General features: G+C 44.7%; 1 protein-coding gene across 1 annotated transcript in view; it reads left to right on the plus strand.

Annotated features, from left to right (window-relative positions):
• Positions 1–22,777, plus strand: part of ADCY6 (adenylate cyclase 6) — a 63,653-nt gene that overhangs the window by 35,150 nt on the left and 5,726 nt on the right. The window contains exons 11-20 of the mRNA XM_054976082.1: positions 9,933–9,958; positions 10,146–10,293; positions 10,402–10,499; positions 12,158–12,245; positions 12,849–12,965; positions 14,965–15,126; positions 15,773–15,948; positions 17,699–17,737; positions 19,146–19,275; positions 20,510–20,773. Of these exons, the coding sequence (XP_054832057.1) occupies positions 9,933–9,958; positions 10,146–10,293; positions 10,402–10,499; positions 12,158–12,245; positions 12,849–12,965; positions 14,965–15,126; positions 15,773–15,948; positions 17,699–17,737; positions 19,146–19,275; positions 20,510–20,773 (1,248 nt within the window). The remainder of the gene's footprint in view (positions 1–9,932; positions 9,959–10,145; positions 10,294–10,401; positions 10,500–12,157; positions 12,246–12,848; positions 12,966–14,964; positions 15,127–15,772; positions 15,949–17,698; positions 17,738–19,145; positions 19,276–20,509; positions 20,774–22,777) is intronic.

The following is a 22,777-nucleotide window of genomic DNA, read 5'->3' on the forward strand; positions in this document are numbered from 1 at the left end:
TGCTTCTGTCTGTCTGTCTACCTGTTCCTAGGGCTGGAAAACCCTTATTTGGAAAGTACGCTCTGCCCAGTTTTATATTGGCGTCTGAGGATTTTAACAGATTCTGTTCTCTGAATGAAAGCTGGTTCCTAGAAATACCTTTCCAGTCTTTATATGCTGTCTCAGTAACCCATTAGGTTCTTGAATTTGTGCATAAAGAAAAACCAACCAATTACCAAATTATAACCAGAAGGACTGAAAGCAAGTTAAATAGTAACTAACAAAATCTACAGCAATAACTTCAGTAATAATAATATTTAATTTATATATCGCCCTTCAGGACAACTTAATGCCCACTCAGAGTGGTTTACAAAGTATGCCATTATTATCCCCACAACAATAATCACCCTGTGAGGAGGGTGGGGCTGAGAGAGCTCCAGGGAGCCGTGACTAGCCCAAGGTCACCCAGCTGGCTTCAAGTGGAGGAGTGGGGAATCAAACCCGGCTCTCCAGATTAGAGTCCCACTGCTCTTAACCACTACACCAAAACAATAAAATCAGTGGCAGTTAAAGATGTTTGGCAATTTTGCTTCAGTAAAAAGCAGAATATCAAAACATGCCGTTTCCTTTAGCAGCTATTAAAAACCAAGGCAGTTAAATGAGAATTCAAATCCAGCTGTGCGCGCACTTGTACATACACACAAGCTAATCACCAAACCCCCAGAGAATAAGGACATTTTCTTAGTCTGTGGGACCTCTCTCTCTCCACCCTCTTCCCATCTTAAGCACAAGAAAAAACGAATTCAGTACTTTCCCTGCATCCATTCTAATGGGAGTGAGAGGCAAATATATTATGCAAAGTGACTTGCAGTCTTGAATTTGCATAAATCTAGATATTTTTAAGTTTAAAAATTCTAAAGCTCTTGCTTACGGTGCTCTTCACCATAATGACACAATTTGCTAGTTGCTAAGTGACAGTCTTTGGTCGCATGTCATTTTATTGCCATAGGTGCAGTTAATTGTTGGTTGCTAGGTTACAATTTGTTGCTATGGCATTGCTTGCTTCATGGATTTTGGTAGCTTGGCATTGGTTGCCATGGTGCGGTTTGCTTTAGAGGATGTTTCACTGGTGTGGTGTTGCTAACTGTGCCACCAGTTGGTAGTTCTTGGTATGACATGGTTTGGTAGATGGCTTGCTGTTGCCATGGTGCTGTCTGCTGTAGTGCTCTCTAGCACTGCCTTTTGGTCACAGCAATCGTTGTTGTGGCCTATCAGTTCATCACTGTATGATGGGTTGTTGCTGGTAGGTCGGCTGGTGTAGTGGTTAGACTGTCAAGACTACAATCTGAGAGATACAGGTTCAAATCCTGAGAGCCAAGCTACAAGTGATGCCTTACACAGGTTGGACACTTGTCAGCTTACCTCAAGTTTTGATGGGAAATGTAAGTGCCCTGGTTTTACAGCTTGGCTCTCCATTACAGCTGCAAGACCAGGATGCCTACATTTCCCATCAAAACTTGAGGGAAGCTGACAAGTGTTCAACCTGTGTCAGGCGTCACTTGTAGCTTGGCTCTCAGTCTGCCTTGAAGGTTGCTGGGTAACGTTGGGCCAGTCACTCGCGCTCTCGCAGCTTAATCTACCTCACAAGGATTTAAATGGAGGGGAGAATGATGCGTGCTGCTCTGAGCTCCTTTTTAAAAAACTTTTAATTTAATTTTCCAAATATTTATACAAATAATTTGAACAACTTATTAACAATACAATAATCAGCCATAATAAATACAATATCCATTAAAGTACAGAGCTGAATTACACCTTATTAGTAAAGTGGTAAAGAAATATATGATGATGCATAATTAGTTACATGATCAAAAAAAGGGAACCATTTTTCCAAGAAACAAGGTTGGAAGTTGAAGTTGTCATTCAGTATTAGCTGCTCAGATATCTTATCCATTACCATTACATCTCATATTTTTTGTATCCACTGTGTAGTTGAGGGAACTTTATCGGATTTCCAGCTCTGTGCAATTAAAGATTTGGCTGGATATAGTAGTAATGAAATGAGATTTCTTCTCAGTGGTGGGGCAGGAACATTGTTCCGAAGATTTAATAAAATGAGTTCTGGCTTTAGTGGTATGTTATACCCTGTTGTTTTTTCAATGTTATTTGTGACCTTTCTCCAGTAGGCTTGTATTTTACAACAGGACCGCCAGCAGTGGATAAAAGAGCCAATCTGTTTACTAGTTTAAAGGTTTGTACGCTAATATTTAGTGACTTGGATGCATAGAGACCTGACGACCAAATTGAGTTCCAATCGTTATCATTGAGTTCTTTTTCACAATCTACATTCCATGCTTTTTGTTGTGTTGTAGATATTGTCCATGTTCTTTTATTTATCAGTTTGTAAATAATAGATGCCATGTGTGGAGACTTTATTATTGTGGATAATATCTTGTAATCTATAAACCCCTTTGTCTCTCCATATCTTAAAGGTGTTATGCGGGACAAACCATTTCTGTCCTAGGAAGGCTTGGGCTGGGGAAACACCTGGAGCCAGTGTCTTCCTGCATTTGTCCCATATAGATAGGGTGAATGACAAAAAGGGATTGGTTGATGTCTTTTTTGGTCTAGGTTTATTCTGAAATATTTCTTTTAGATAAGAGGGGGAGGCGTAGGTTTGTTCTGTGGAGTCCCAATGCTTATTGGTGTCTTCAGCTGTATAGATTAAGTTGTTTTTAAGTTGCGCTGCATTAAAGTACATGTTCAAGTTGGGACGACCCATGCCCCCTAACTTAGTTGGGCGGGTTAGGAACAGAAAATTAGTGCTTGGTTTCTTGTTAGACCAAATAAATTTCTTAATTTTTGTTTGCCATGATTTCAGTTCGTTTTGTTTGATTGGAACAGGTAGGTTTTGGAAGAGGAATAAAAATTGAGGAAGTATAATTGATTTAATCAGTTCTGTTCTTTCTAGCCAGGATAGATTTATTTGATCCCAATTTTTTAGTGTTTTGTAAAGTTTTTTGTATAACAGTGTATAAATATCAACAAGGTTCTTTAACTTGATAGGGATGTTAACTCCTAAGTGTCTCCATTTGCAAGCTACCTGTTCAAACTGAAAAGATTCTGAAATTGTGTGAGTCTGAGGTTTCAAGTATATTGGATAAAGATCGGTTTTTGAATGATTGATGGAAAAGCCAGAGATGTCAGAGAAATCTTGAATGATTTTTGTTAGATTGTGTAGGGAGGGAATAGGGTCACTGATGTAGACTACTACATCGTCTGCAAATAAACTTAACTTTGTGGTGGCTGTGCCGATTGTAAAACATTTTATTGTTTGCTTGTTACGGAGAGCTGATGCGAGGAGTTCGATTGATATGGCAAACAGGATAGGGGATAGGGGGCACCCTTGTCTTGTTCCTTGGGTTAAGACTAGGTCCTCTGATTTGTAATTATTAATACTCATTTGAGCTATGGTCTATGTAAAGGGCTTCAATCGCTTTTAGGAAATTAGAACCGAAGCCCATATGTTTCAAAACTGTTTTTAGGTAAGGTATTTCTAATTTATCAAAGGCCTTTTCTGCGTCTAATGCCAATATAACAGATTCTAATTTAGTTTGGCAGCCATAATTGATTATATTCAATGATTTCCTAATGTTATCAGAAAGCGATCTATCTACCTGGCATGAATCCTGGTTGATCAGGATGGATGTAGTTTAGTATGATTTTGTTTAGTCGGCTGGCAGGGATGCTAGAGAAAATCGTAAGGTCGTTATTCAGATTAGAAATTGGCCTTTACGACTCTTGTTTTGGTGGGATCTTTTCCCCGTTTTGATAGCACTATGACATCGGCTTTGCTCCATGGTTTAGGCATTTTACCCTCTAGCAACATAAGGTTACATGTATTGACTATGGGTTGCACCAGGTTTTCTTTGAATTTCTTGTAAAATTCAATAGGAATCCCGTCCCTTCCCAGGATTTTGTTATTTTTTAGGTTTTGAATAGTGGACAGGCACTGCTGGCGCCACATTATGACATCATCGCACGGCAAAGCCGGGCCCATTGGCTGGTGGGTGGCTGGGGCGGCGCGCAGAGGCTGCCCACACTCCGTACGCTGCCCCAGCTGCCTGCTGTGCCTGGCCCGCGGCTGCTGCGCCTGGCTGGGGGCATGTGGTGGTGGTGGCAATGCGGGACTGGACAGCTTGAAACAGCTGTGAGGCAGGCACGCCAGCTCCGTGGCACGTGCCTCCCCCCTCCAGCACCCACGGCGGCTGCCTCACTGCCTCAATGGTGGCGCCGACCCTGTGGACAGGACTTCCTCTGCTGTAATAGGCTGGTCTGTGAAATGTAAGTGGTCTTGGGAGAGTTTTGGTGTAAATTTAGTAGTATTGAGATATTTTATAATATTTTTCTCTTCAAGGGTGCCAGATTAGTAAAAGTTTTGGTAAAAGTCCCAAAAGGATTGGACAATTTCTTTCATAGTAATGATCAATTTGCCTTGCGGGTTTTTTATTTGATGGATCATATTGGAAAAGACCCTGTGTTTGGCTCTCCTATGAAGTCAGCGGAAAGCACTGGGAGTTTTCATTAAGAATGACTGTTTCAAAAATTGTAGGTTTTTTTGGATTTTTGATGTTTCCAGTACTTCCATTTTTTTGTGTTCAATGTTCAGTTTTTTTAGTGTTTTGTTTCCACCAAATCTCATATGTCTCTTTTCCAAATAACACATTTTGATTTTAAGGCCCAATATCAGTTTTTGCCTTTCCGATTTATATGCAGTAGCCAATGAGATAAATTTACTTCTTAGCACGGCTTTAAAAGCGTCCTATACCACTTCAAGAGTTACTCCACATTTATTGTTCAGCTCGAAGTAGGTTTCAGTTTCTTTAGACAAAGCTGTGCAAATGCCTTGGTTCAGTAGCAAAAGTTTATTTATTGACCAATCAGGTCCCTTCCCATACAATACCCTGTTTGTGATAAGACATGATACCAAGGAGTGATCTGACCAATTTCTGCTTCCTATGTCAGATGAATAAACTTGTGGCAGTAAGACTTTAGAAACCAAAAGAAAATCTATACAAGTATAGATTTTGTTCACGTCTGAAAAATAAGTAAATTCCTTAGCACCAGGATTCAGAGCTCTCCAGACATCTTCCAAATTAAGAGTCTAATATATCTTTTAGCTTTGATGTCTCCCCTCTTTTTCTTTTTTGCTTGTTTTTTTGTGTGTGAGTGGTCTCCCCCAATGAAAACATTCCCTTTCTGAAATTTAGTAAGTTCTTCTAGGGTATTAGAAAGTTTGGTGGTTGTTTGGTGCATAGATTGATGCTAGAGTTAGAGGGGAGCCGTCAAAATCATCTCTAACAAGTATGTAGTGTCCTTTCAGGTCAGCTAAGACTTCTGCATTATGGAAAGGTGTATTTTTAGCAATGAGTACTGCTACCCTCCTGGCCTTAGAGGTACTGGGGGCCTGAAAAGAAAGAGAAAACCAGTTGGAGTTTAACACATTCTTAACTTGATTTCTATAATGCGTTTCCTGCAGAAATACAAAATGAGGGCGTGACTTAGCTCATTTGAGATTCTTTTGCGTTTTGTTGGATTGTTAAGCCCTCTGCAGTTCCAGTTTAATGCTTTACACAGTGTTGCCATGCTATATGCTTTTGCACTTCTTAATTTATTTCTCTTTTATGGAGTGGGCTCTACTAATCACTGTATTGCTAACTATGGCTAACAACTAAACTGTTAACTATTCAACTATCTACACTTTAATCTACTAACCTAAGAGGTAATTACTTTTCCTTATCTAATTCCTATCAGTTAACTGAACGAGACTAGCTAACTGTACAAGAAGACCTATTCTAACCTACTGTTAAATTCCTAATTTAACTTACATTTACAAACTAGTCCTCTAGAGAGGACTGAAAAGCACAGGGCCCAAACTGTAGCCCAAGGGCACAGGGATTATACTGTTTCTTCCCAACCTGTAGCCTCAAACTTTTATGAGGGGGAATGTGAGCAAGGAATAGATCTATTATTTTTTCCCACCCCTCCCTCATTTTTTATATAACTTAATAGAGCTCAACAACTGGACATTGCCATTCAGCTAAGTCAGATATAATAACAACCAGCAGATGTTCTTCTATCTTCTTTTCAGATTAACTTGACTGATGATCTGCATTCTACATTCCTTGTTTGCTTGGAGCTGAACATCAGTCCATTTTATCTTCTAGGAATGGTTGAATGTTTTGCAGGGATTTTTTTCAGCAGGAACGCGGTGGAACGGAGTTCCGGAACTTCTTGAAAAGGGTCACAGGACTGGTGGCCCCGCCCCCTGATCTCCAGACAGAGGGGAGTTTAGATTGCCCTCCGCGCATGGCACGGAGGGCAATCTAAACTCTCCTCTGTCTGGAGATCGGGGCGGGGCCACCAGTCATGTGACCCTTTTCTCCGAGGGCAACCCACTGAGTTCCACCACCTCTTTTCCCAGAAAAAAAGTCCTGATGTTTAGGATTTTGAATAGGTGGTATCCTGAGTCCAAGTCTGTAGCCTGATGGGTGGTTCCATACATTGTAGGAAACTGATATGCTGGAAGAAGGGCTCTAGCGAAATCTGATGCCTGCGTTTGTAAGCTTCGTAGTTATTGCTTTCAGTAGCTTTCTTTTCTCTGGTGTTTCCTGAGAGAGAGCCAGCAGAACTAGAATTTTTTTGCCGTTGCATGTTAAGGAGTCTCTCAGACGGGTTTCTTTTAATATCTTTTCTCTGGTCCTTGGGTGCATAAACTGGATCAAGTCATCCCTAGGGTGGTTAGGACGTGCAGAGGTTGGTGCAATGAGCCCTGTGAGCTTTTGCAATTGCAGTTTTAAGGTGGTTGCTAGCCAGTTTGCAAAAAAAGAAGCAAGATCAGCATTTTCTTCAATATTTTCAGGAAGGCCTCTAAGTTTTAAATTATTCTGTCGCCGTTTATTGTCCAGAGCGGCAATTTTCTCTTGCATAGTTGCAGTATCCTTTTGCAGAGACGATATGTCTTCTTGCAGTCATGCTCTGCTCCGTTGCTGTCTCTACAGACTTAGCTGCCTCCTTAAGGTTCTCAGTCAGTTCTTTGATCTGCATATGTATAGGTTGTAGGAGTTCTGTTGTTCTGAATATTTAAAAAGTCTGGAGGTCATGCTTCAGATCATTTAGATCTCTTTTAGTTAGAGGAGTGTCTTCCACTTCAGGAGTTTTATTTCATAGTGGCATTTTGGCTTCGCCTGAGGCCTGAGCTGCTGACATGCTTGTTTGCTCTCCCGCCACCAGGAATGGCTTTAGAGACCCTGGGGTTTTCAAAAGTGACTTGCCTTTGCTAGTTGAACTCTTTCCCATGTCTGGTAAGGTTTTCAATCGTTTTAAAATGTTGCTTTTAGCACTGGAAGGGAGTAGGGCCTTGTGAGAGCATCACTCACATGTCTGCCATCCCAGCTGGTCGCTCCGCCCCCCCTCCTCTGAACTACTTGGAGAAAGTTTGAAATAAAAATGTACTAAATAAACAAATAATATCGGAAGCTAAGCATAGTCAGTACCTTGAATGGGCAACCACCAAGGAAGACTCTGCAGAGGAAGACGCCAGTAAACCACCTGTTTCTCTCGCCTTGAAAGCCCTTTGCTGGGGTCGCTGTAAGTCAGAGCCAAGCTACAAGTGACTTTTTTCACGTGGACAACACTTGATAGTTTTCGCAAGTTTTCCTGGGAACTGAAGTCCCAGTGTCCTTCCCCTCTCTGTTAGAATCGCTGCCTGAAGAGCCAGAGAAAGCCGGCGGCAGCAGCAGCTTTTGCAAATCGTTCCTCCAGCCACAAGCCTGCTCTCTACGGTCGTTTGGGGGCGGGCAGCTGCAGCTTTCTCCCTGGGCGTCCTGCTCCCAGGGAGCTGCTCTGGCGAAAGTCACCCTTCCCTTGCTCCTGAACTCTTGGAGAAAAACTGGAATGAGGGCATGTTAGAGCAGCAGCAGATTCTTCCGCTGTCACTGCGGCTGGAGCTTCACCGACATGGCGGCTTTCTCCAGAGCAGCTCCCCGGGAGCAGGACGCCCAGGGAGAAAGTAGCAGCTGCCCGCCCCCAAACGATCATTGAGAGCAGGCTTGCGGCTGGAGGAACGATTTGCAAAAACTGCTGCTGCCGCCGGCTTTCTCTGGCTCTTCAGGCAGCGATTCTAACAGAGAGGGGAAGGACACTGGGACTTCAGTTCCCAGGAAAACTTGTGAAAACGATCAAGTGTTGTCCACGTGAAAAAAGTCACTTGTAGCTTGGCTCTCAGTTGCAATTTGATGGCATGCACACATGCATGCAAGAGCCTGTTTGTACCCAGGACCTTGTATTCAGTGGATAGGCCTCAGCAGCAATTTGGGATCACTTTATCTCCCCGCAACCTATCACAGGAATAGCAATATATTAAAATGACGTAACAAAACTATGAAGTAAGCAGCCACCTGTGCCTGAAAGGTAGGGGTGCTACAGGGGAGACACGGTGGTTGCTCAGACATGGGAGATTTGCTGTGTAATTACTCTTTTCTCCAGAAACATTGTCAGGCTCTCTTTGGGCTTTCCTCCCACCCCATTGGCACACCCATAAGTTGAACATTAACCAGTTAGCAGGCCAGGCAGGTAGGTTTATTGCACCTCCCTGCGTGAAGCTCCTTTTGAAGGGGGCTGTGTGTGTGAGATGAGAGAGTGAACCTTGCTGCTCCTTGTAGCAAAGGATACACCAGCCTAAGAGGCCGAATGCCATTCTCCTGGGTGGGGGGGAGTGATGGGTGGGGGGGGGAGTGAAAGAGTGAGTGAGCTCAGTGCACAGACCATCGTGCGAGAAGAAAGGAGCAGAAGCAGAGGAGGTATTGTCAGAAAGCCATTGACCAAATTTTCATGAGTTACCACTGGGGTGCATGTTACCATGAATGGCTGCTATCTGTTTCCCATGTGGAATGCTGAGGGGCAGGGCTTTTTTTCAGCAGGAAAAAAAAGGTTCCGGCACCTCTTGAAAATGGTCACATGGTCAGTGGCCCCGCCCCCTGATCTCCAGACAGAGGGGAGTTTAGATTGCCCTCCGCGCCATTGGCGCGGAGGGCAATCTAGACTCCCCTCTGTCTGGAGATCAGGGGGCGGGGCCACCGACCATGTGACCATTTTCACCAAGGGCAAAAACTCCCCCCTTGTTCCAGCTGACCCAGAGTGACGTCATTGTGCGGTCCTGAGTTCCACCACCTCTTTTCCCAGAAAAAAAGGCCTGCTGAGAGGTTTTTTTCCCCAGCTTCCTTGGTGCTCCTTCCGCCCCCCTGGAAGTATCACTGTCAGGGTTTTTAGACGCTTGCGGAGGAAAAGCAACATGGGTTCAATATGGGAAGGCAAGGTGGTTTGCTCATTCCTCTTCCATAAGTTCAGTTCCACTGAAGACAGGAATCAGTTTCATTCTCTTGTCTTTCCTCATTCTACCATACCAGCCCACATAACTGTTCTTCATGGATCCTGCAACCCCAAGAACGACCTTGACGGGGATCAGAAGGGGCTGAAGGAATATAAGGGAATGTGGGGAAACTTTATGTGCCTTCCATGCATGGATGATTAGATGTGGGCCAGTGTATAAAATACTGAGACTGCTGACATTCATACTGGAATATTGACAGTCTCAAGCACCTTGACTCAGTGTCCAGTGATAAAGACAGATTAATGTGGACAATGACCTAATTGTGATAGCCATCTTTCATTAGTATAATTGTATAATTTAGACCTTCCCTTACTAGACAGCCTTGCAGCTGTTGGCAGTCTCCACATTTTGGACACCTCTGTGCTAAATGCGTGTGCATGCACATAGAAATATAAAACATGTAGTTTTGGAATATTGTTGTATTATGCAGTTGCTCAACTTCTTTGAGAACTTCAAAGCAAGTTAAGTTTTTTATGTATCTTTCTCTTTTCTTCTGCCTCAGGGAATTGATGACTCTAGTAAAGACAAGTAAGTGTCTTCATGTTATCTTTGTATTGGGGTCCCAGAGAGAGGCTGTGTCTATGAAGAGTCCCCTTTACTCTGCTGTGGCAGTGTGAGAAATAAGTGAGACGGCAGGGTCTGCATCGGAAAGGCCTGTCTTACTGCTGTGCGATGCCTCTTCCTTGTCATCCACCTGGACCTTCCTCTCCTGCAGCCGAAGCACCCAGGAAGCCTTGAACCCTGAAGACGAGGTAGATGAGTTTCTGGGCCGTGCCATTGATGCCCGAAGCATTGACCAGCTGCGCAAGGATCACGTCAAACGCTTCCTGCTCACTTTCCAGAAACCTGAATTGGAGAGAAAGGTACTTTGCTTTCGCTAGTAGAGTCTCTAAATTCCAAATCAGGCATCATGAAGCTGTTCCATTTCAGTGATGACCGCTATTCCTTTTTCCTCTCCTTCAACCCTGCAGTATTCCAAGAAGGTGGACACTCGATTTGGGGGCTACATGGCTTGCACCATGCTTGTCTTCTGCTTCATTTGTTGTATCCAGATTGTCATCTTCCCTCAGTGAGTTACACATGTGTAGGAGTATGTTTACTGTATGCTCTTTCTGCAGACTCCATGTGCCTATTCACAGTGGTGCACCTTGTAATGACATGAGCCGTACATATATGTGTGTTTTTAAGTAGGTTGCCAGAAGGCTGGGAAACAAGTGTCCTGTCCCTTTAATAGAGGCTTAATGTGCAGAAATGGGCAGCTGAAGCTTTTCATGGTGTGGAGGTAAATAACATCCCATTAAGCCTTTTCGTAAAGGGACAGGGTATTTATCCTCAGGCCTTTCGGCAACCTTAGTTGCAGGTGTCCCATTACACCTCTCGAGCGGAGTTAATCCCTTATACTTCGTAACTATAGGTTGCGTACGACAGATTATGGTTTGGATCCTGTTTCTGCCCATGCTCCTCTTCCTCTGTTGTGGAGCATGCTTTCCCAGGCGCTTCTTTTTGCACAAGAATGTCTTTCAGTGAGCCGAAAAGCACCAACTGAACATGCTCGACAAAGCAGGACCGTCTCTGCCATGAACGGAGGAGCACAAGTGGAAGGAAGATACAGGATCCAAGCCTGTTGGCCCCTCTGCACTTGTGTTCTCAGACTAACCTCCACTGGGCATACCATGTTTGCTACCAGCATCTCTGTGCCACCAATCTCTAAGGAAGGAAGCCAGCCCCTGGCACTCCAGAGGAAGCAGAGGGGAAAACCTCAAGATAATTGTGTAGATAAGTGCAGCTTTTCCTGAATCAGCAAGGGTCATAAATGAGCACTCAGAATAGAAACAGCACCTTTTGGTCACTCTGGCTTGATTGTAAGAAAATACTTTACTCCCACAACTGCTCCAGGGACAATTCCAATTAAATAGCAAGCTAGAGACATATACCACGAGGAAAGGCAGATTAAAAAGGTTTCCGTGCATGAATTAATATGTATGCTACCCATCTATATGTCTGTAATGATGCCGTCTGTACTGCCCTACCCAGTACAGGATGGGAGTGCAAATGCAGTGAGCTGTGGCTGTTGGTAGGGCTGATTGCACTCAACTAATTAAATGGATCACTTTGTGAGACTGAAAAAGGGGCATAGGGGGAAGACGGTTGGAGTACGAGGCTTCGTGAGGTAGTCTGTTCTGGCAGAGTGTTCTGCTTTGAATTGGTTCCTTAAAAACACCTGAACTGGCTCTGATAATAGGAGAATGCAACAGGTGGGGAAACACAGACCAAGCATTATGTAACGGGGCTCTTTAAACTCAGTATCTCTCAGGGCTTTTTTTCAGGGGGAATGCGGGGGAGTGGAGTTCCGGAACCTCTTGAAAATGGTCACATGGCCGGTGGCCCCGCCCCCTGATCTCCAGACAGAGGGGAGTTGAGATTGCACTCTGCGCCGCTTAGCGGCGCGGAGGGCAATCTCAACTCCCCTCTGTCTGGAGATCAGGGGGCGGGGCCACCGGCCATGTGACCATTTTCTCCAAGGGCAACCCACTGAGTTCCACCACCTCTTCTCAGAAAAAAAGCCCTGTTATCTCTTATTGTATTCGGAACAGAAAGATCAGAAAAAATGGACACTCTGTAGTCACCTAAAACACAATATCAACATGTTGGGGGGAAAAAACACAGGTAGTAAAATGTGGCAGTGTCTTTGGTTGGTGAGACTGATCCTGCCCCCTCTCCCCACAGCTCCCCTCTGATGCTTGGCGCCTACATCAGCATCTTCGTCACCCTGGCTACCATCCTTTTTGTCTGCGCCATCTACTCCTGCCTTGGCGTGAGTGACTTGGTTCATTGGGACCCCTTTGTATGAGTGATGCTTGACTTACCCTACAGAATCCCCCAACCCTGCTTCCACCAGCCCTTGGCTCCTACCTGGGCACATTCTTTCACCTTAGAGTGTGTATAATTCTGATAGATTTCCCATGGAACATACAGTTTTGTCATGGTTTCTTCCCTGCTTCTTCAGGGCTTGGATTCTCTACACTGAATGAGTGTATTGGTACTGTGGTGTCAAGTGTAGCTTCTGTCAAGCTGGGAGAGGCAGGCAAGATGAGGAGAGGCAAGGCAAGTCTGTAGCCAACAGCAGAATCCCCTTATTTGCTCAGACGAATGAGCTAATCCAACCAAGAAGTGTATCTGAGTAAAAATGCACACGTCGTAGAATGAGGGGATGGAATGTTGAGTTCTTAGAATGTACCACTCTGTTTCAGACGGATTTTTGTGTCGAAAACTTCTTGGGAGTGGGACACTTGGTGGGACACTTGCTCTTGTTTCATTGCTGTGAAACAAACCGGTTCCAGGTTGCTAACTGGGCGGGTGAGGAGCATAGTAATTTCAGGGGCCTTCCATCTCACGCATCTGTCTCCACTCCGTACAGCCCTTTCCAGCCACTTTGCAGCAGTTGTCCCGCAAGATCATCCAGTCGCGAATGAACAGCACGATCACTGGTGTTGCTGCCATTCTGCTGGTCTTTGTCTCTGCCTTCATCAACATGGTATGTGGGGTTAGGGTGGTGTAATGAAACATGGGGCGGGTCCAGGGCTTTTTTTCAGCTGGAACACGGGGGAACGGAGTTCCGGAACCTCTTGAAAATGGTCACATGGCTGGTGGCCCCGCCCCCTGATCTCCAGACAGAGGGGAGTTGAGATTGCCCTCCGCGCCGCTCGGCGGCGCGGAGGGCAATCTAAACTCCCCTCTGTCTGGAGATCAGGGGGCGGGGCCACCGGCCATGTGACCATTTTCTCCTAGGAAAACCCACTGAGTTCCACCACCTCTTTTCCCGGAAAAAAAGCCCTGGGTGGGTCTATACAAAAGATACTGCAGTCAGGCCTCCAGTGGGAGGGATTGTAACAGGAATATCGATTAGATCACAATATACTCTAGCTATACACATGTATTCTAGTGAACTGTGTATGAACTTGAATGTAGTTTGTCAACAGGTTGTATAACCACACACATTTTCCTTTTATCTTTGACAACCAATTAAGTGTAATGGACAGGACTAGATAAATTACTCTTTATTTGCTAGAATGGACCAGTCATGATCTGCTCACTTAACATTTGTGTCAGTTTCTAGAGATTTATGAAGCTTATCTTGCACCTATACCATACTTTTGGCTCGGTAGAATGTCACATGATTGAAAATTTCAAGAATCAGCTAAATATAAAACCAATCGTACGTTTATATTGTTGTCACGTGTGAAAGACAGTTCTTAATATATAGCACATGCCAATTAATATAAAAGATGGCACTCAGAGAAGATATTAGGGTTTTGGCAAAGGAAATCTCGTGAAGATTTAGGTGAAAAAGAAAATTCACCACTGCTCCATTACTCTGGAGCCATCCAGACTTCTCAGACTTAGAGCAGCAAGGATACAGAAACAAAACAGCTAGAACCCCTGCTACTCTAAGGCAGGAGAGAGGCGATGGTTTGAAAGTAGGACCACTACTTGTATTATGTACACTCATTTGAATTTTGCCTCTGATAAACAGGGCTTGTATTAAAAACACGAATCCAGTGTCATCTTAGAGACTAAGAAAATCTATTCCAATATAAGCTTTTGAGTGCCAGGACTTATTTCATGATGAAGAAACATCCGACTCATGAAGTTTATGCTGGAATGAATTTTGTTAAGTCTCTAAAGTATCACTGGACTCTTGTTTAGTTTTGCTGTTAGAGACTAACAGAACGCTACCCTTCTGCAAACATTCATCAGGTTTTAGTATTGTTTCAAAAGCCTGCAGCATCTGTGTCTTCCTTCTCTCAGTGGGACAAATCAAAGGACTGTGTACGTACAGAAAGTGATGCTTCTTCCAAATCATTTTTTAGATCTCTTAAAAAACCACAGCACACCTCCAGCCTGAAGTGAGCTCTGTGCACTTTTCAGACTTAATCAGAACAACGTCTGGTCCATCTGCAATGGATTATCTGTGCCTCATTAAAGCTTCCAAATCATCCAGTTCAGAGATTTATATCCCAACTCTAAACAGCTCTGAAGGCTTTAGATAATGAGACCTAAGAACAAGGATCCTTCTTTAAAGAACCTGTTACTTAATTCAAATAATTTGTAGGGGTTTTCCATTAAGGCGTGCAGAAACCTCTTTTAGAGTTTAATGTTTATTCTTTATTGAAATAAAACTCTTAATTTTTTTTTAAATTAAGCAAGATACTAACATTTAAAGTATTAAAATAAAATCTATAGTTAATAACCAGTACATGTGACAAGGGCCGTTTCCAGACGGCTTACCTGGCTCCGGAACGTTGCGCCATCTTGCGGGGAAAACGCGATAGTTCGCATTTTCCCCGCAAGATGGCGCAACGTTCCGGAGCCAGGTAAGCCGTCTGGAAACGGCCAAGGATTAACTCTCCTAATATCTCTCAGATCTGATTGATTTGAAATCAGATTTAATATGAAAAACATTGAATTTTCAATAAGCACACAAATATATTTCTGCCCTACGTAGTTGGCCATTTTTCCTCCTCTCAACCCAGTTTGGTTGCAGCCGGGTCCGGCTCCAAAACTGCGTTGCTGATTTTCTCAACGTTACTCCACCGGCTGTGGGTCCCTGCCTTCTTCGTGCACTGAACTACACGTTGGCATCAGACAATCTGCCGTGCCAGGGAATCGGTGCCTCTAGTTGCAGCTTTCCTGAGGTAAATACGGTTCAGAGAAATTCAGTTTGGGGAAATGGGAAACTAGCCATGGTGTGAGGGTAAAGCTGGGAAGATTTGTGGGCTGGGCACAGGGATGTCCTGCTGTGGCTCTACTGAGCACTTTATCTCTAGGAAACTTGTGTTTGCTCCTTTCTTCTCTTGCCCCCAGAAATGTGGTGCCTTGATGGCTGGGCTGGGATGAGTTTTTCTGGGCCTTGGAGGATGAACTGGTTTGGAAAATGGGTGGGAAGGTGTCTGTGAAGATAGGAAGAGAACATTTTGTAAGAAAAGCCCTGCCTGGTCACATCAAGGGTCCACCTAGTTCACCATCTTATTTTAGCGACTCTCACAAGCAAGGAACGAAGGTATCAGCCTTTCCTTGTTTAACCTGCAGAGACAGGGCATTTGGAGGTATACTCCCTCTGAACATGGAGGATTAATTGAGCTGAGTGGGCCAATAGTGGTTAACCTGCTGTGTGTGAATTTATCTAATGCCCTGTTTAAAGCCGTGTTAACCCCTATCTTGTGGCAGTGACTTCCACCAGTTAATTGCACCTGCCGTGAAGAAACAAAGAGGGGCGAAGAATGAGGGTCCGCTTTGGCTCTTGTCAGAAGATGACGTCTCTTTCCCCCTTTTGCCCAACAGTATTTCACTTACTCGGTGCTGCTGAGTCTGCTGGCGAGCTCCGTCTTTCTGCACATCAGCAGCCTGGGGAAGCTGGCGCTGCTGGTGGGGATGGAGGCTGTGTACCTGGCCCTGGCTGAAGGCCCTCAGGGGATGCTGTTCGAGAACTACGACTTGCTGGTGGCCGCCAATGCCTTGTAAGAGTCCCCTTCCTGACTGGGGAGGAAGAATCCCGACCTTTGGCTCTCTGCCCCAACGTCCTCACGTAATTCACCTCGTCTAGTTCAACTCTGAGTGATTCAGAGACGGAGGGTCCTCTAATCTCAATCCTGGCCTTCCTTCCTCTTCGTATTTTACTTCCCCCAAACAGGGAGTCAGAACCACAAGAAATCAAGAGAGAAGAGACTGACTCCTATAAAAACAGCCATAAAAATTTACTATTATTGTTTTCGTGTAGAACTTCACAGAGTAATGTGAACCAAAGCCTCGTCCTTGCCACAGGGATTTTGCGATCTAAATTTAAACAGGGATATAATAGCGGGGAGAAGTAGAAACAGCTAAGGGAACAAGGGATCCGTGTGTGCAAAAGCAGTTCTGAGAAGAGGTAGGTATGTTTTGATTGGGACTGATAGTTGTGGGCTTGAGCTGAAGGTTTTATGCGTTTTGAAGAGGGGTATGGAGAAAAAAGAGGGCAGAATTATTTAACAAAGTATGAGGCCTCAAGGTGCCTGAGGGGACAAACGTCCTATGATGGTCAGTTGCCTGTACATACATTGTACATCTGCATACCTTCTAGTCATAGTCCAGTGTTAGAGGGGAAGAGCTTTTCTCCTCTGACATTTTTTCTGCTAAAAATTACTCTTGTCAGTTTGCTTTCGCTCTTCTAGGTACGTACATCTCTTGCTTCCTCCCCTGTGTGAAGAACACAGCTTTGCACAACAGTTTTTAAACAGAAAAGCCACTGTAAGGGAAAGGGCTATCTTTTCTCCAACACACAGACCTTCCTCTCCTCATGGCAGCCTCCATGCTACAAGTACTTTAAAAAAACCCCACAGAGAACAGCAACATGTGGTCTAGTCAGTTCGTCTACTTTTGTTTTGCACCCTTTTCTCCCACCCTTCCTCCAAATAGCTTTGAGTGGCATACTTGGACTCCCCCTTTCCCAATTTACCTTCACAACAAACGCTTGAGATAGGATAGGCTGACAGTGTGAGGCTGGCCCAAGGTCACCCAGCAAGTGTCATGGCAGAACGGGGATTTCAGTCTGGACCTCCTGGAACCTTGTCCAGTCACTACCCTACTTTCCTGAATGGTAACACTGGAGGAGCAAAGATCTGAGGTCAGGATAGATGAGAATATGAGTTGATGGAGGACAAAGCAGTAGAGAGCTTTGAAAGTAAGGACGAAGAGTATGTGTTGGACGTAGGATGGGAAGCCAATCTAGAGATCTGAGTGGAGGTAATTACATGATCTGACCAATAAATGAGAAAGGTGAACGATTTGGGCACCTGAGGTTTGGATAACAGTAAGGAGAAAATGGAGGTGCAAAAAGGGCAGGTCCAACACAATGAGGCAAAGCAGGAGATAAGCAAAGCACATACAAGAGGACTGGAGAAGAAGGGCTGGGTTTGCACAGATTGTGCAGGTAGAAATGAAATTATTAGGTAATCATTTGAATTTGAGAGCTAAGTGGGAGACGGTGGAGGAAATGAATGGGCAGAAGGAGCCCCTGTTGAACATCAGGCCTTCTCTTCAGAACGCTATTTGACCCAAACAGCAAGAAGATTCAGCGGCTTCCCCTTGCTACGGTTCCTTCTCCCCAACTTGAGTCTTCCCTGTCTCCCAGTCCATTTCCCAACTCGACCCCAGTCCTTCAAATTTGAACCCTAAGAGATGTCAAGTTGTTTGGGTCCTCTTCTACAAAAGCTCTTCTTGTTCCCCTTACAGGCCAATAGCTGTCAATGAGACCCAGAGTGGCCAAGGCTGGTAAGTAGGTAACAGGTATGGGCTGAACGGGGGGAGATGTATTCTGCCGATGGTGGCTGCCTCGAGTCTAGCAAGAGTGAGGTCTTTCATACCACCTCATCCTTTAAAGTGGAGATGTGGGGACCTGAACTGTGGGACCTGTGGGACTAAGTAGATGCTCCACTACTGAACCACCACTCCTGCCAACTGTTCTGGGGAAACGCTCAAGTTTATAGTGGTCTCTACATTTCTGTGTGGTGCCTCCCCCCCCTCCCTTTATCGCTTACAAGTATAAAGGGCATATTTTTTAAAGAGAGTGTCTCTTGGCATTACAGTAGGCTAGAAAGATGGGAGAGTTTCACATTCCTTTGTTTGTTTTGGGTTTGAAAGGAGGAGGAAGTGAGAAGTCTTCTGGATACTTGGCTGGCAGGCTGTGGCTCTCTCCAGCTCTGTCACTGTGAATTATTACTGGCTTGGCATCATCAGAGCACATAGTACAGGGTAACATGAGCACAAGTTGGGTACCTGCCCTCAGGAGCTTATAGTCTAAATTACGATTATGGAGGCAAGGGTGGGGGTGGAGACAGCTTTGTGAAGGAGAGTCAGTGATAATAAAGAACAAATTTGTGCATGTGCTGAAAGCTAAAAAGCTAGGCCAAAAACTTCATGGAAGAGATGGGTTTTTATGGAAGGGCTAGAAAAAAGAGAGAGAGAAGGCCCCCTCATGTAGGTGCTTTGGGGGGGGGTGTTCATTCCAGGCATAAGGGGCAACGAAAGAGAACGGGCCACATTCTTTATGAGAACAGGAGGGCTTCAGGCAGCTCAAAGCCAGTCGAGTTAGAGGAGCAAAGTTTGAGGGCAAGTTGTGGCACCATCCGCACAGTGAGAATTCCCCATTGTGCATTCATCACCTCAGTGCATGCAGAGGCATTTTCAGCCACAGGGTGCTATTCTCCATACTTTCCTCCGTCCTCCCTTTGTGCTACCATTCCCCCCTCCCGACACTGGAGGGCTTTTTAAAACCGTGTCGCCGTCGTGTTGCCAGAGCATAACTCTGTAGTCCTACAGCAGCTACCTTTCCCCCCAACCAGCCACAGCCTTCCAGGGATTCAGGAAGTGGGAAGAGAGTGGGGAATGTGAGAGGACGACAGCAGTAAAATGACACTGGTGTGGGCTTGAGGTTCAGAAATGTGGACTTTCTTGTCTGCCCAGTGTGCTTAACCCCTTTGACTTTGGGAGAGATCGTAGTTTGGGGAAAGCAGGGGGAAACATGGAAAGCGGAGAACTTTGTCTTCTGGATGTCCCAAAAACTCAACTACAGTTTGGAAGCCAAGGTGGAGCAAAGCCGCCCTGTGGATACAGCCTCTGTGTGAGTGTGAGAGCAAAAGTGCAATACCACCTCTTTACTCATCTCCTCCTCTTTCCACAGCCAAACAGGAGAGAAGATGGCCCTGCAGTACATGACCCCTGTCATCCTGCTGCTCTTTGCCTTGGCGCTCTACCTGCACGCCCAGCAGGTGGAGTCGACTGCCCGTCTCGATTTCCTCTGGAAGCAGCAGGTAGGAAGGAAAATAGATATTCTGCCCAAAGGGTGCTGTTTGGAATATGGTGGTGTTGTCGGTGAATCTTAGGAGAAGTTAAAGCTTGCCTTTTGCACAACATGAGGTATGGCCTGGATCCCCTGGAGCCTTTTGGCAAATAGGAGGTTTTCCATTTGTGGAACTTGCCTTTTTTCTCCCTGCACATTTTGGGAGGCACTTTCAGCTTCAGCAGGGGAAGGGGGAGGAGAGAAAGTTGCACTTTGCTGACAGAAATCCTGTATCTGCTGAAGCACTACAATGGATCCATCCCTACATCTTCTCTGATTTTCCAAGCTTGCCAAACTAATGAGGGTCCGTTGTGTTTCTGTTTGTTACAAATCAGAGGGAGGTCAGGAGGAGTGGTTTTGCTGAGACACCAGTACTACTTTCTGTGCATACTGTTTCAGGCATGGAACTAGATGGATCGAGTGCTCTGGTTTTCCTAGTGGCTCTTTAGGATGCTGGTTTCAGGTCTAAGCAAAAGGAAGTGGAAACACAATTCTCCCCCCCCCCAAAAAAAGCCCCAAACTTGATCATTGCAATGTAGTAGAACTCTACGTACACTTTGCTATACACGTGGCACAGTTCTGTACTGCACAGTGCTACAAAATTAGTATAAAAACACAGGTTGTTAGAGTATAGTAAATAAGTAAGGATGCCAGGTTGGGGTGATAGACTGGGTTAGCTTTGATTTAAAAAGTGCTCCCAGTTTAATCAGGCAACGGGTTTTTAAAAGTTTTTGTTTTTCCACAGAAGCACATGCTATCTTAAGAGATGCCTCTTCTAAGAGCGTGGTTACTGTGTGCAGCCTCTCAAAAGCAAAGCAATTTTTTTCTTTAGAACTCCTTTTTTTATTCATGTACTGAGTTTAAAGCTCATGTTTTTTAAGAAGAACATTTCTAGCCTTTATCAACTTAAAAGTACAAGGCATTGCATAGTGAAATCTAAAGCCAAAGGAAGGACTGAACAGGATTTTCAGTGGCCAAAGATTTGACTTTGCTTCTCTTCATTATCACAAACGGAAAAAATACATTAATGAGAAATATACAGAGTTGCTGACCTTATAAGTTAATCTGGTTGCAGAATTCAGCATTACTCTGAGCAGAATTTGTTTGTTCCACAGTACATAGAAAGTGAACACTTGAAAGGGATTACAAACTTACAAGGTCTGTATAATGGACGTCCTCCTTATTTCTTCCCCATCTACTTCCAGGCTACAGGTGAGAAAGAAGAGATGGAAGAACTGCAGGCCTATAACCGCCGGCTGCTGCACAACATCTTGCCGAAGGACGTGGCCGCTCACTTTCTGGCCCGCGAGCGCCTCAATGATGAGCTCTATCACCAGTCATGTGAGTGTGTCGCTGTCATGTTCGCCTCCATCAGCAACTTCTCAGAGTTCTACGTTGAGCTGGAAGCCAACAATGAGGGCGTTGAATGTCTGCGGTTGCTCAATGAGATCATTGCCGACTTCGATGAGGTAACATGTGTGCCTTTTCTATATGGTTGGAAAGGGGAGGCACCAGAGGCTAGTAAGGGGCTATGAGATGGGGTTTTTAGATCATGTTGAAAAGGGCCAGGGCTTTTTTTCAGCAGGAATGTGGTGGAATGGAGTTCCGGAACCTCTTGAAAATAGTCACATGGCTGGTGGCCCCGCCCCCTGATCTCCAGACGAGGGGAGTTGAGATTGCCCTCCGCGCCACTCAGCGGCGCGGAGAGCAATCTCAACTCCCCTCTGTCTGGAGATCAAGGGGCGGGGCCACCAGCCATGTGACCATTTTCTCTGAGGGCAACCCACTAAGTTCCACCACCTCTTTTCCCAGAAAAAAGCCCTCGAAAGGGCTTTGTAGCATGTGGTGGTTTTCCCCAAAATGTCCCTTGTGTTGCCACCACCCACAGTCTGTGAACAGATTTTTTTGGGTGGATCTAGACTCTACTTTCTCAGTGTATCAAATGTTGTTGTTGTTGATGGGATCTAAGATGGTTAGAAAAGGGTTCAGTAAAAAATGCACTCGACAGAAACCATGTTAGAAAAGCTGTGTCCAATACATCATTTGTTAGACAACTTTGTTTTACTTTTCTAAGAGTGTTCACATTTTCACTGCAAAGTCATTCCTTGTTTTCCCAGGTGTCATTAAAATTGTTTCTACCGGCACTTAATAAAGTGCTGTATTCCCCAGTTTTTTTTTTTAAATGGAAATGCCTGTCCCCACTGGACAGTGTGTTTGCTTGGAAGTAAGTCTCATTCAGCCAAGCTCCACTTCTCCCTAGAACAGATTCTTAAACATATTATTTATTTGTGTATATTTTTATATCAAACATTTGTATGCCACCTTTCCTCCCAACTTAGGGTCTCCACATCACCGAACAATCAAATCCATGTTAAAATACAGATAAATATCTACAAATATTTTAAACATATAAAATATTTTAAACATATAAAAGTATTTTTAAAATATTTAAAACAAACAAATAAATAAAACAATTACATTAAACAGATGAATACATAAACAGGGAGGACTTAATCTGAGTTAGTGAGGGACCACCAAGCGAAACAAAAGTCTTTGCCTGCTGGCAGGGCTTTTTTTTCAGCAGGAACGCGGGGGAACAGAGTTCCGGAACCGCTTGAAAATGGTCACATGGCTGGTGGCCCCGCCCCCTGATCTCCAGACAGAGGGGAGTTTAGATTGCCCTCCGCGCCGCATGGCGCGGAGGGCAATCTCAACTCCCCTCTGTCTGGAGATCAGGGGCCGGGGCCACCAGCCATGTGACCAATTTCTCTGAGGGCAACCCACTGAGTTCCACCACCTCTTTTCCCAGAAAAAAAGCCCTGCCTGCTGGCAGAAGACCAGGATAGAGGGAGACATAAATCTTCCATGGAGGGAGTTTATGGTGCCCGGCTGAGAATGCACTTTCGTGGGTTGCCGCCTGTGTCTCTTCAGATGGCAAGGGCACCCAAAGTAAGGCCTCTGAAGGAAACTGGAGTGGTTAGGTTGGTCTTTAAGACATGCTGGTCTCAAGCCATATAGGGCGGTTAACAGCAGCACCTTGAATTGAGCCCGAAAGGAAATTGGAAGCTAGTGTAGATGGAACAAGACTGGAGTGATAGTGATTGTGATCATAACGTATAAAGGGGGGAATGAACAGTCACTTTGTTGCACAGACAGAAGCAGCAGACAGAGTCTTTTCCTCCCTGCCACTGATACACGGAAACTGGTGAATTCAGGAATGTTGCAGGCATCGTGAATGAACAGGAAATAACTAATTAAGCAAATAAGTAAAACAAAGGGTTAAAAAAAGACAATAGTCCCAAGTAGGGATTGGCACGGAATTAAAAAAAAACCCGAACGTGATTCATGGTTCGTAGCATTCCACGGAACATCGAACCACAAACTTCCGACCTTTTCCCAGTTCATGGTTCATTGTTCCATGGCATTTCAATCGCCCTGCACCTGGCAGCAGAAGAGAGAAGCTGTCATTTCAC

Source organism: Eublepharis macularius, chromosome 4, assembly GCF_028583425.1.
Source record: "Eublepharis macularius isolate TG4126 chromosome 4, MPM_Emac_v1.0, whole genome shotgun sequence".
NCBI classification, from domain to species: Eukaryota; Metazoa; Chordata; class Lepidosauria; order Squamata; family Eublepharidae; genus Eublepharis; species Eublepharis macularius.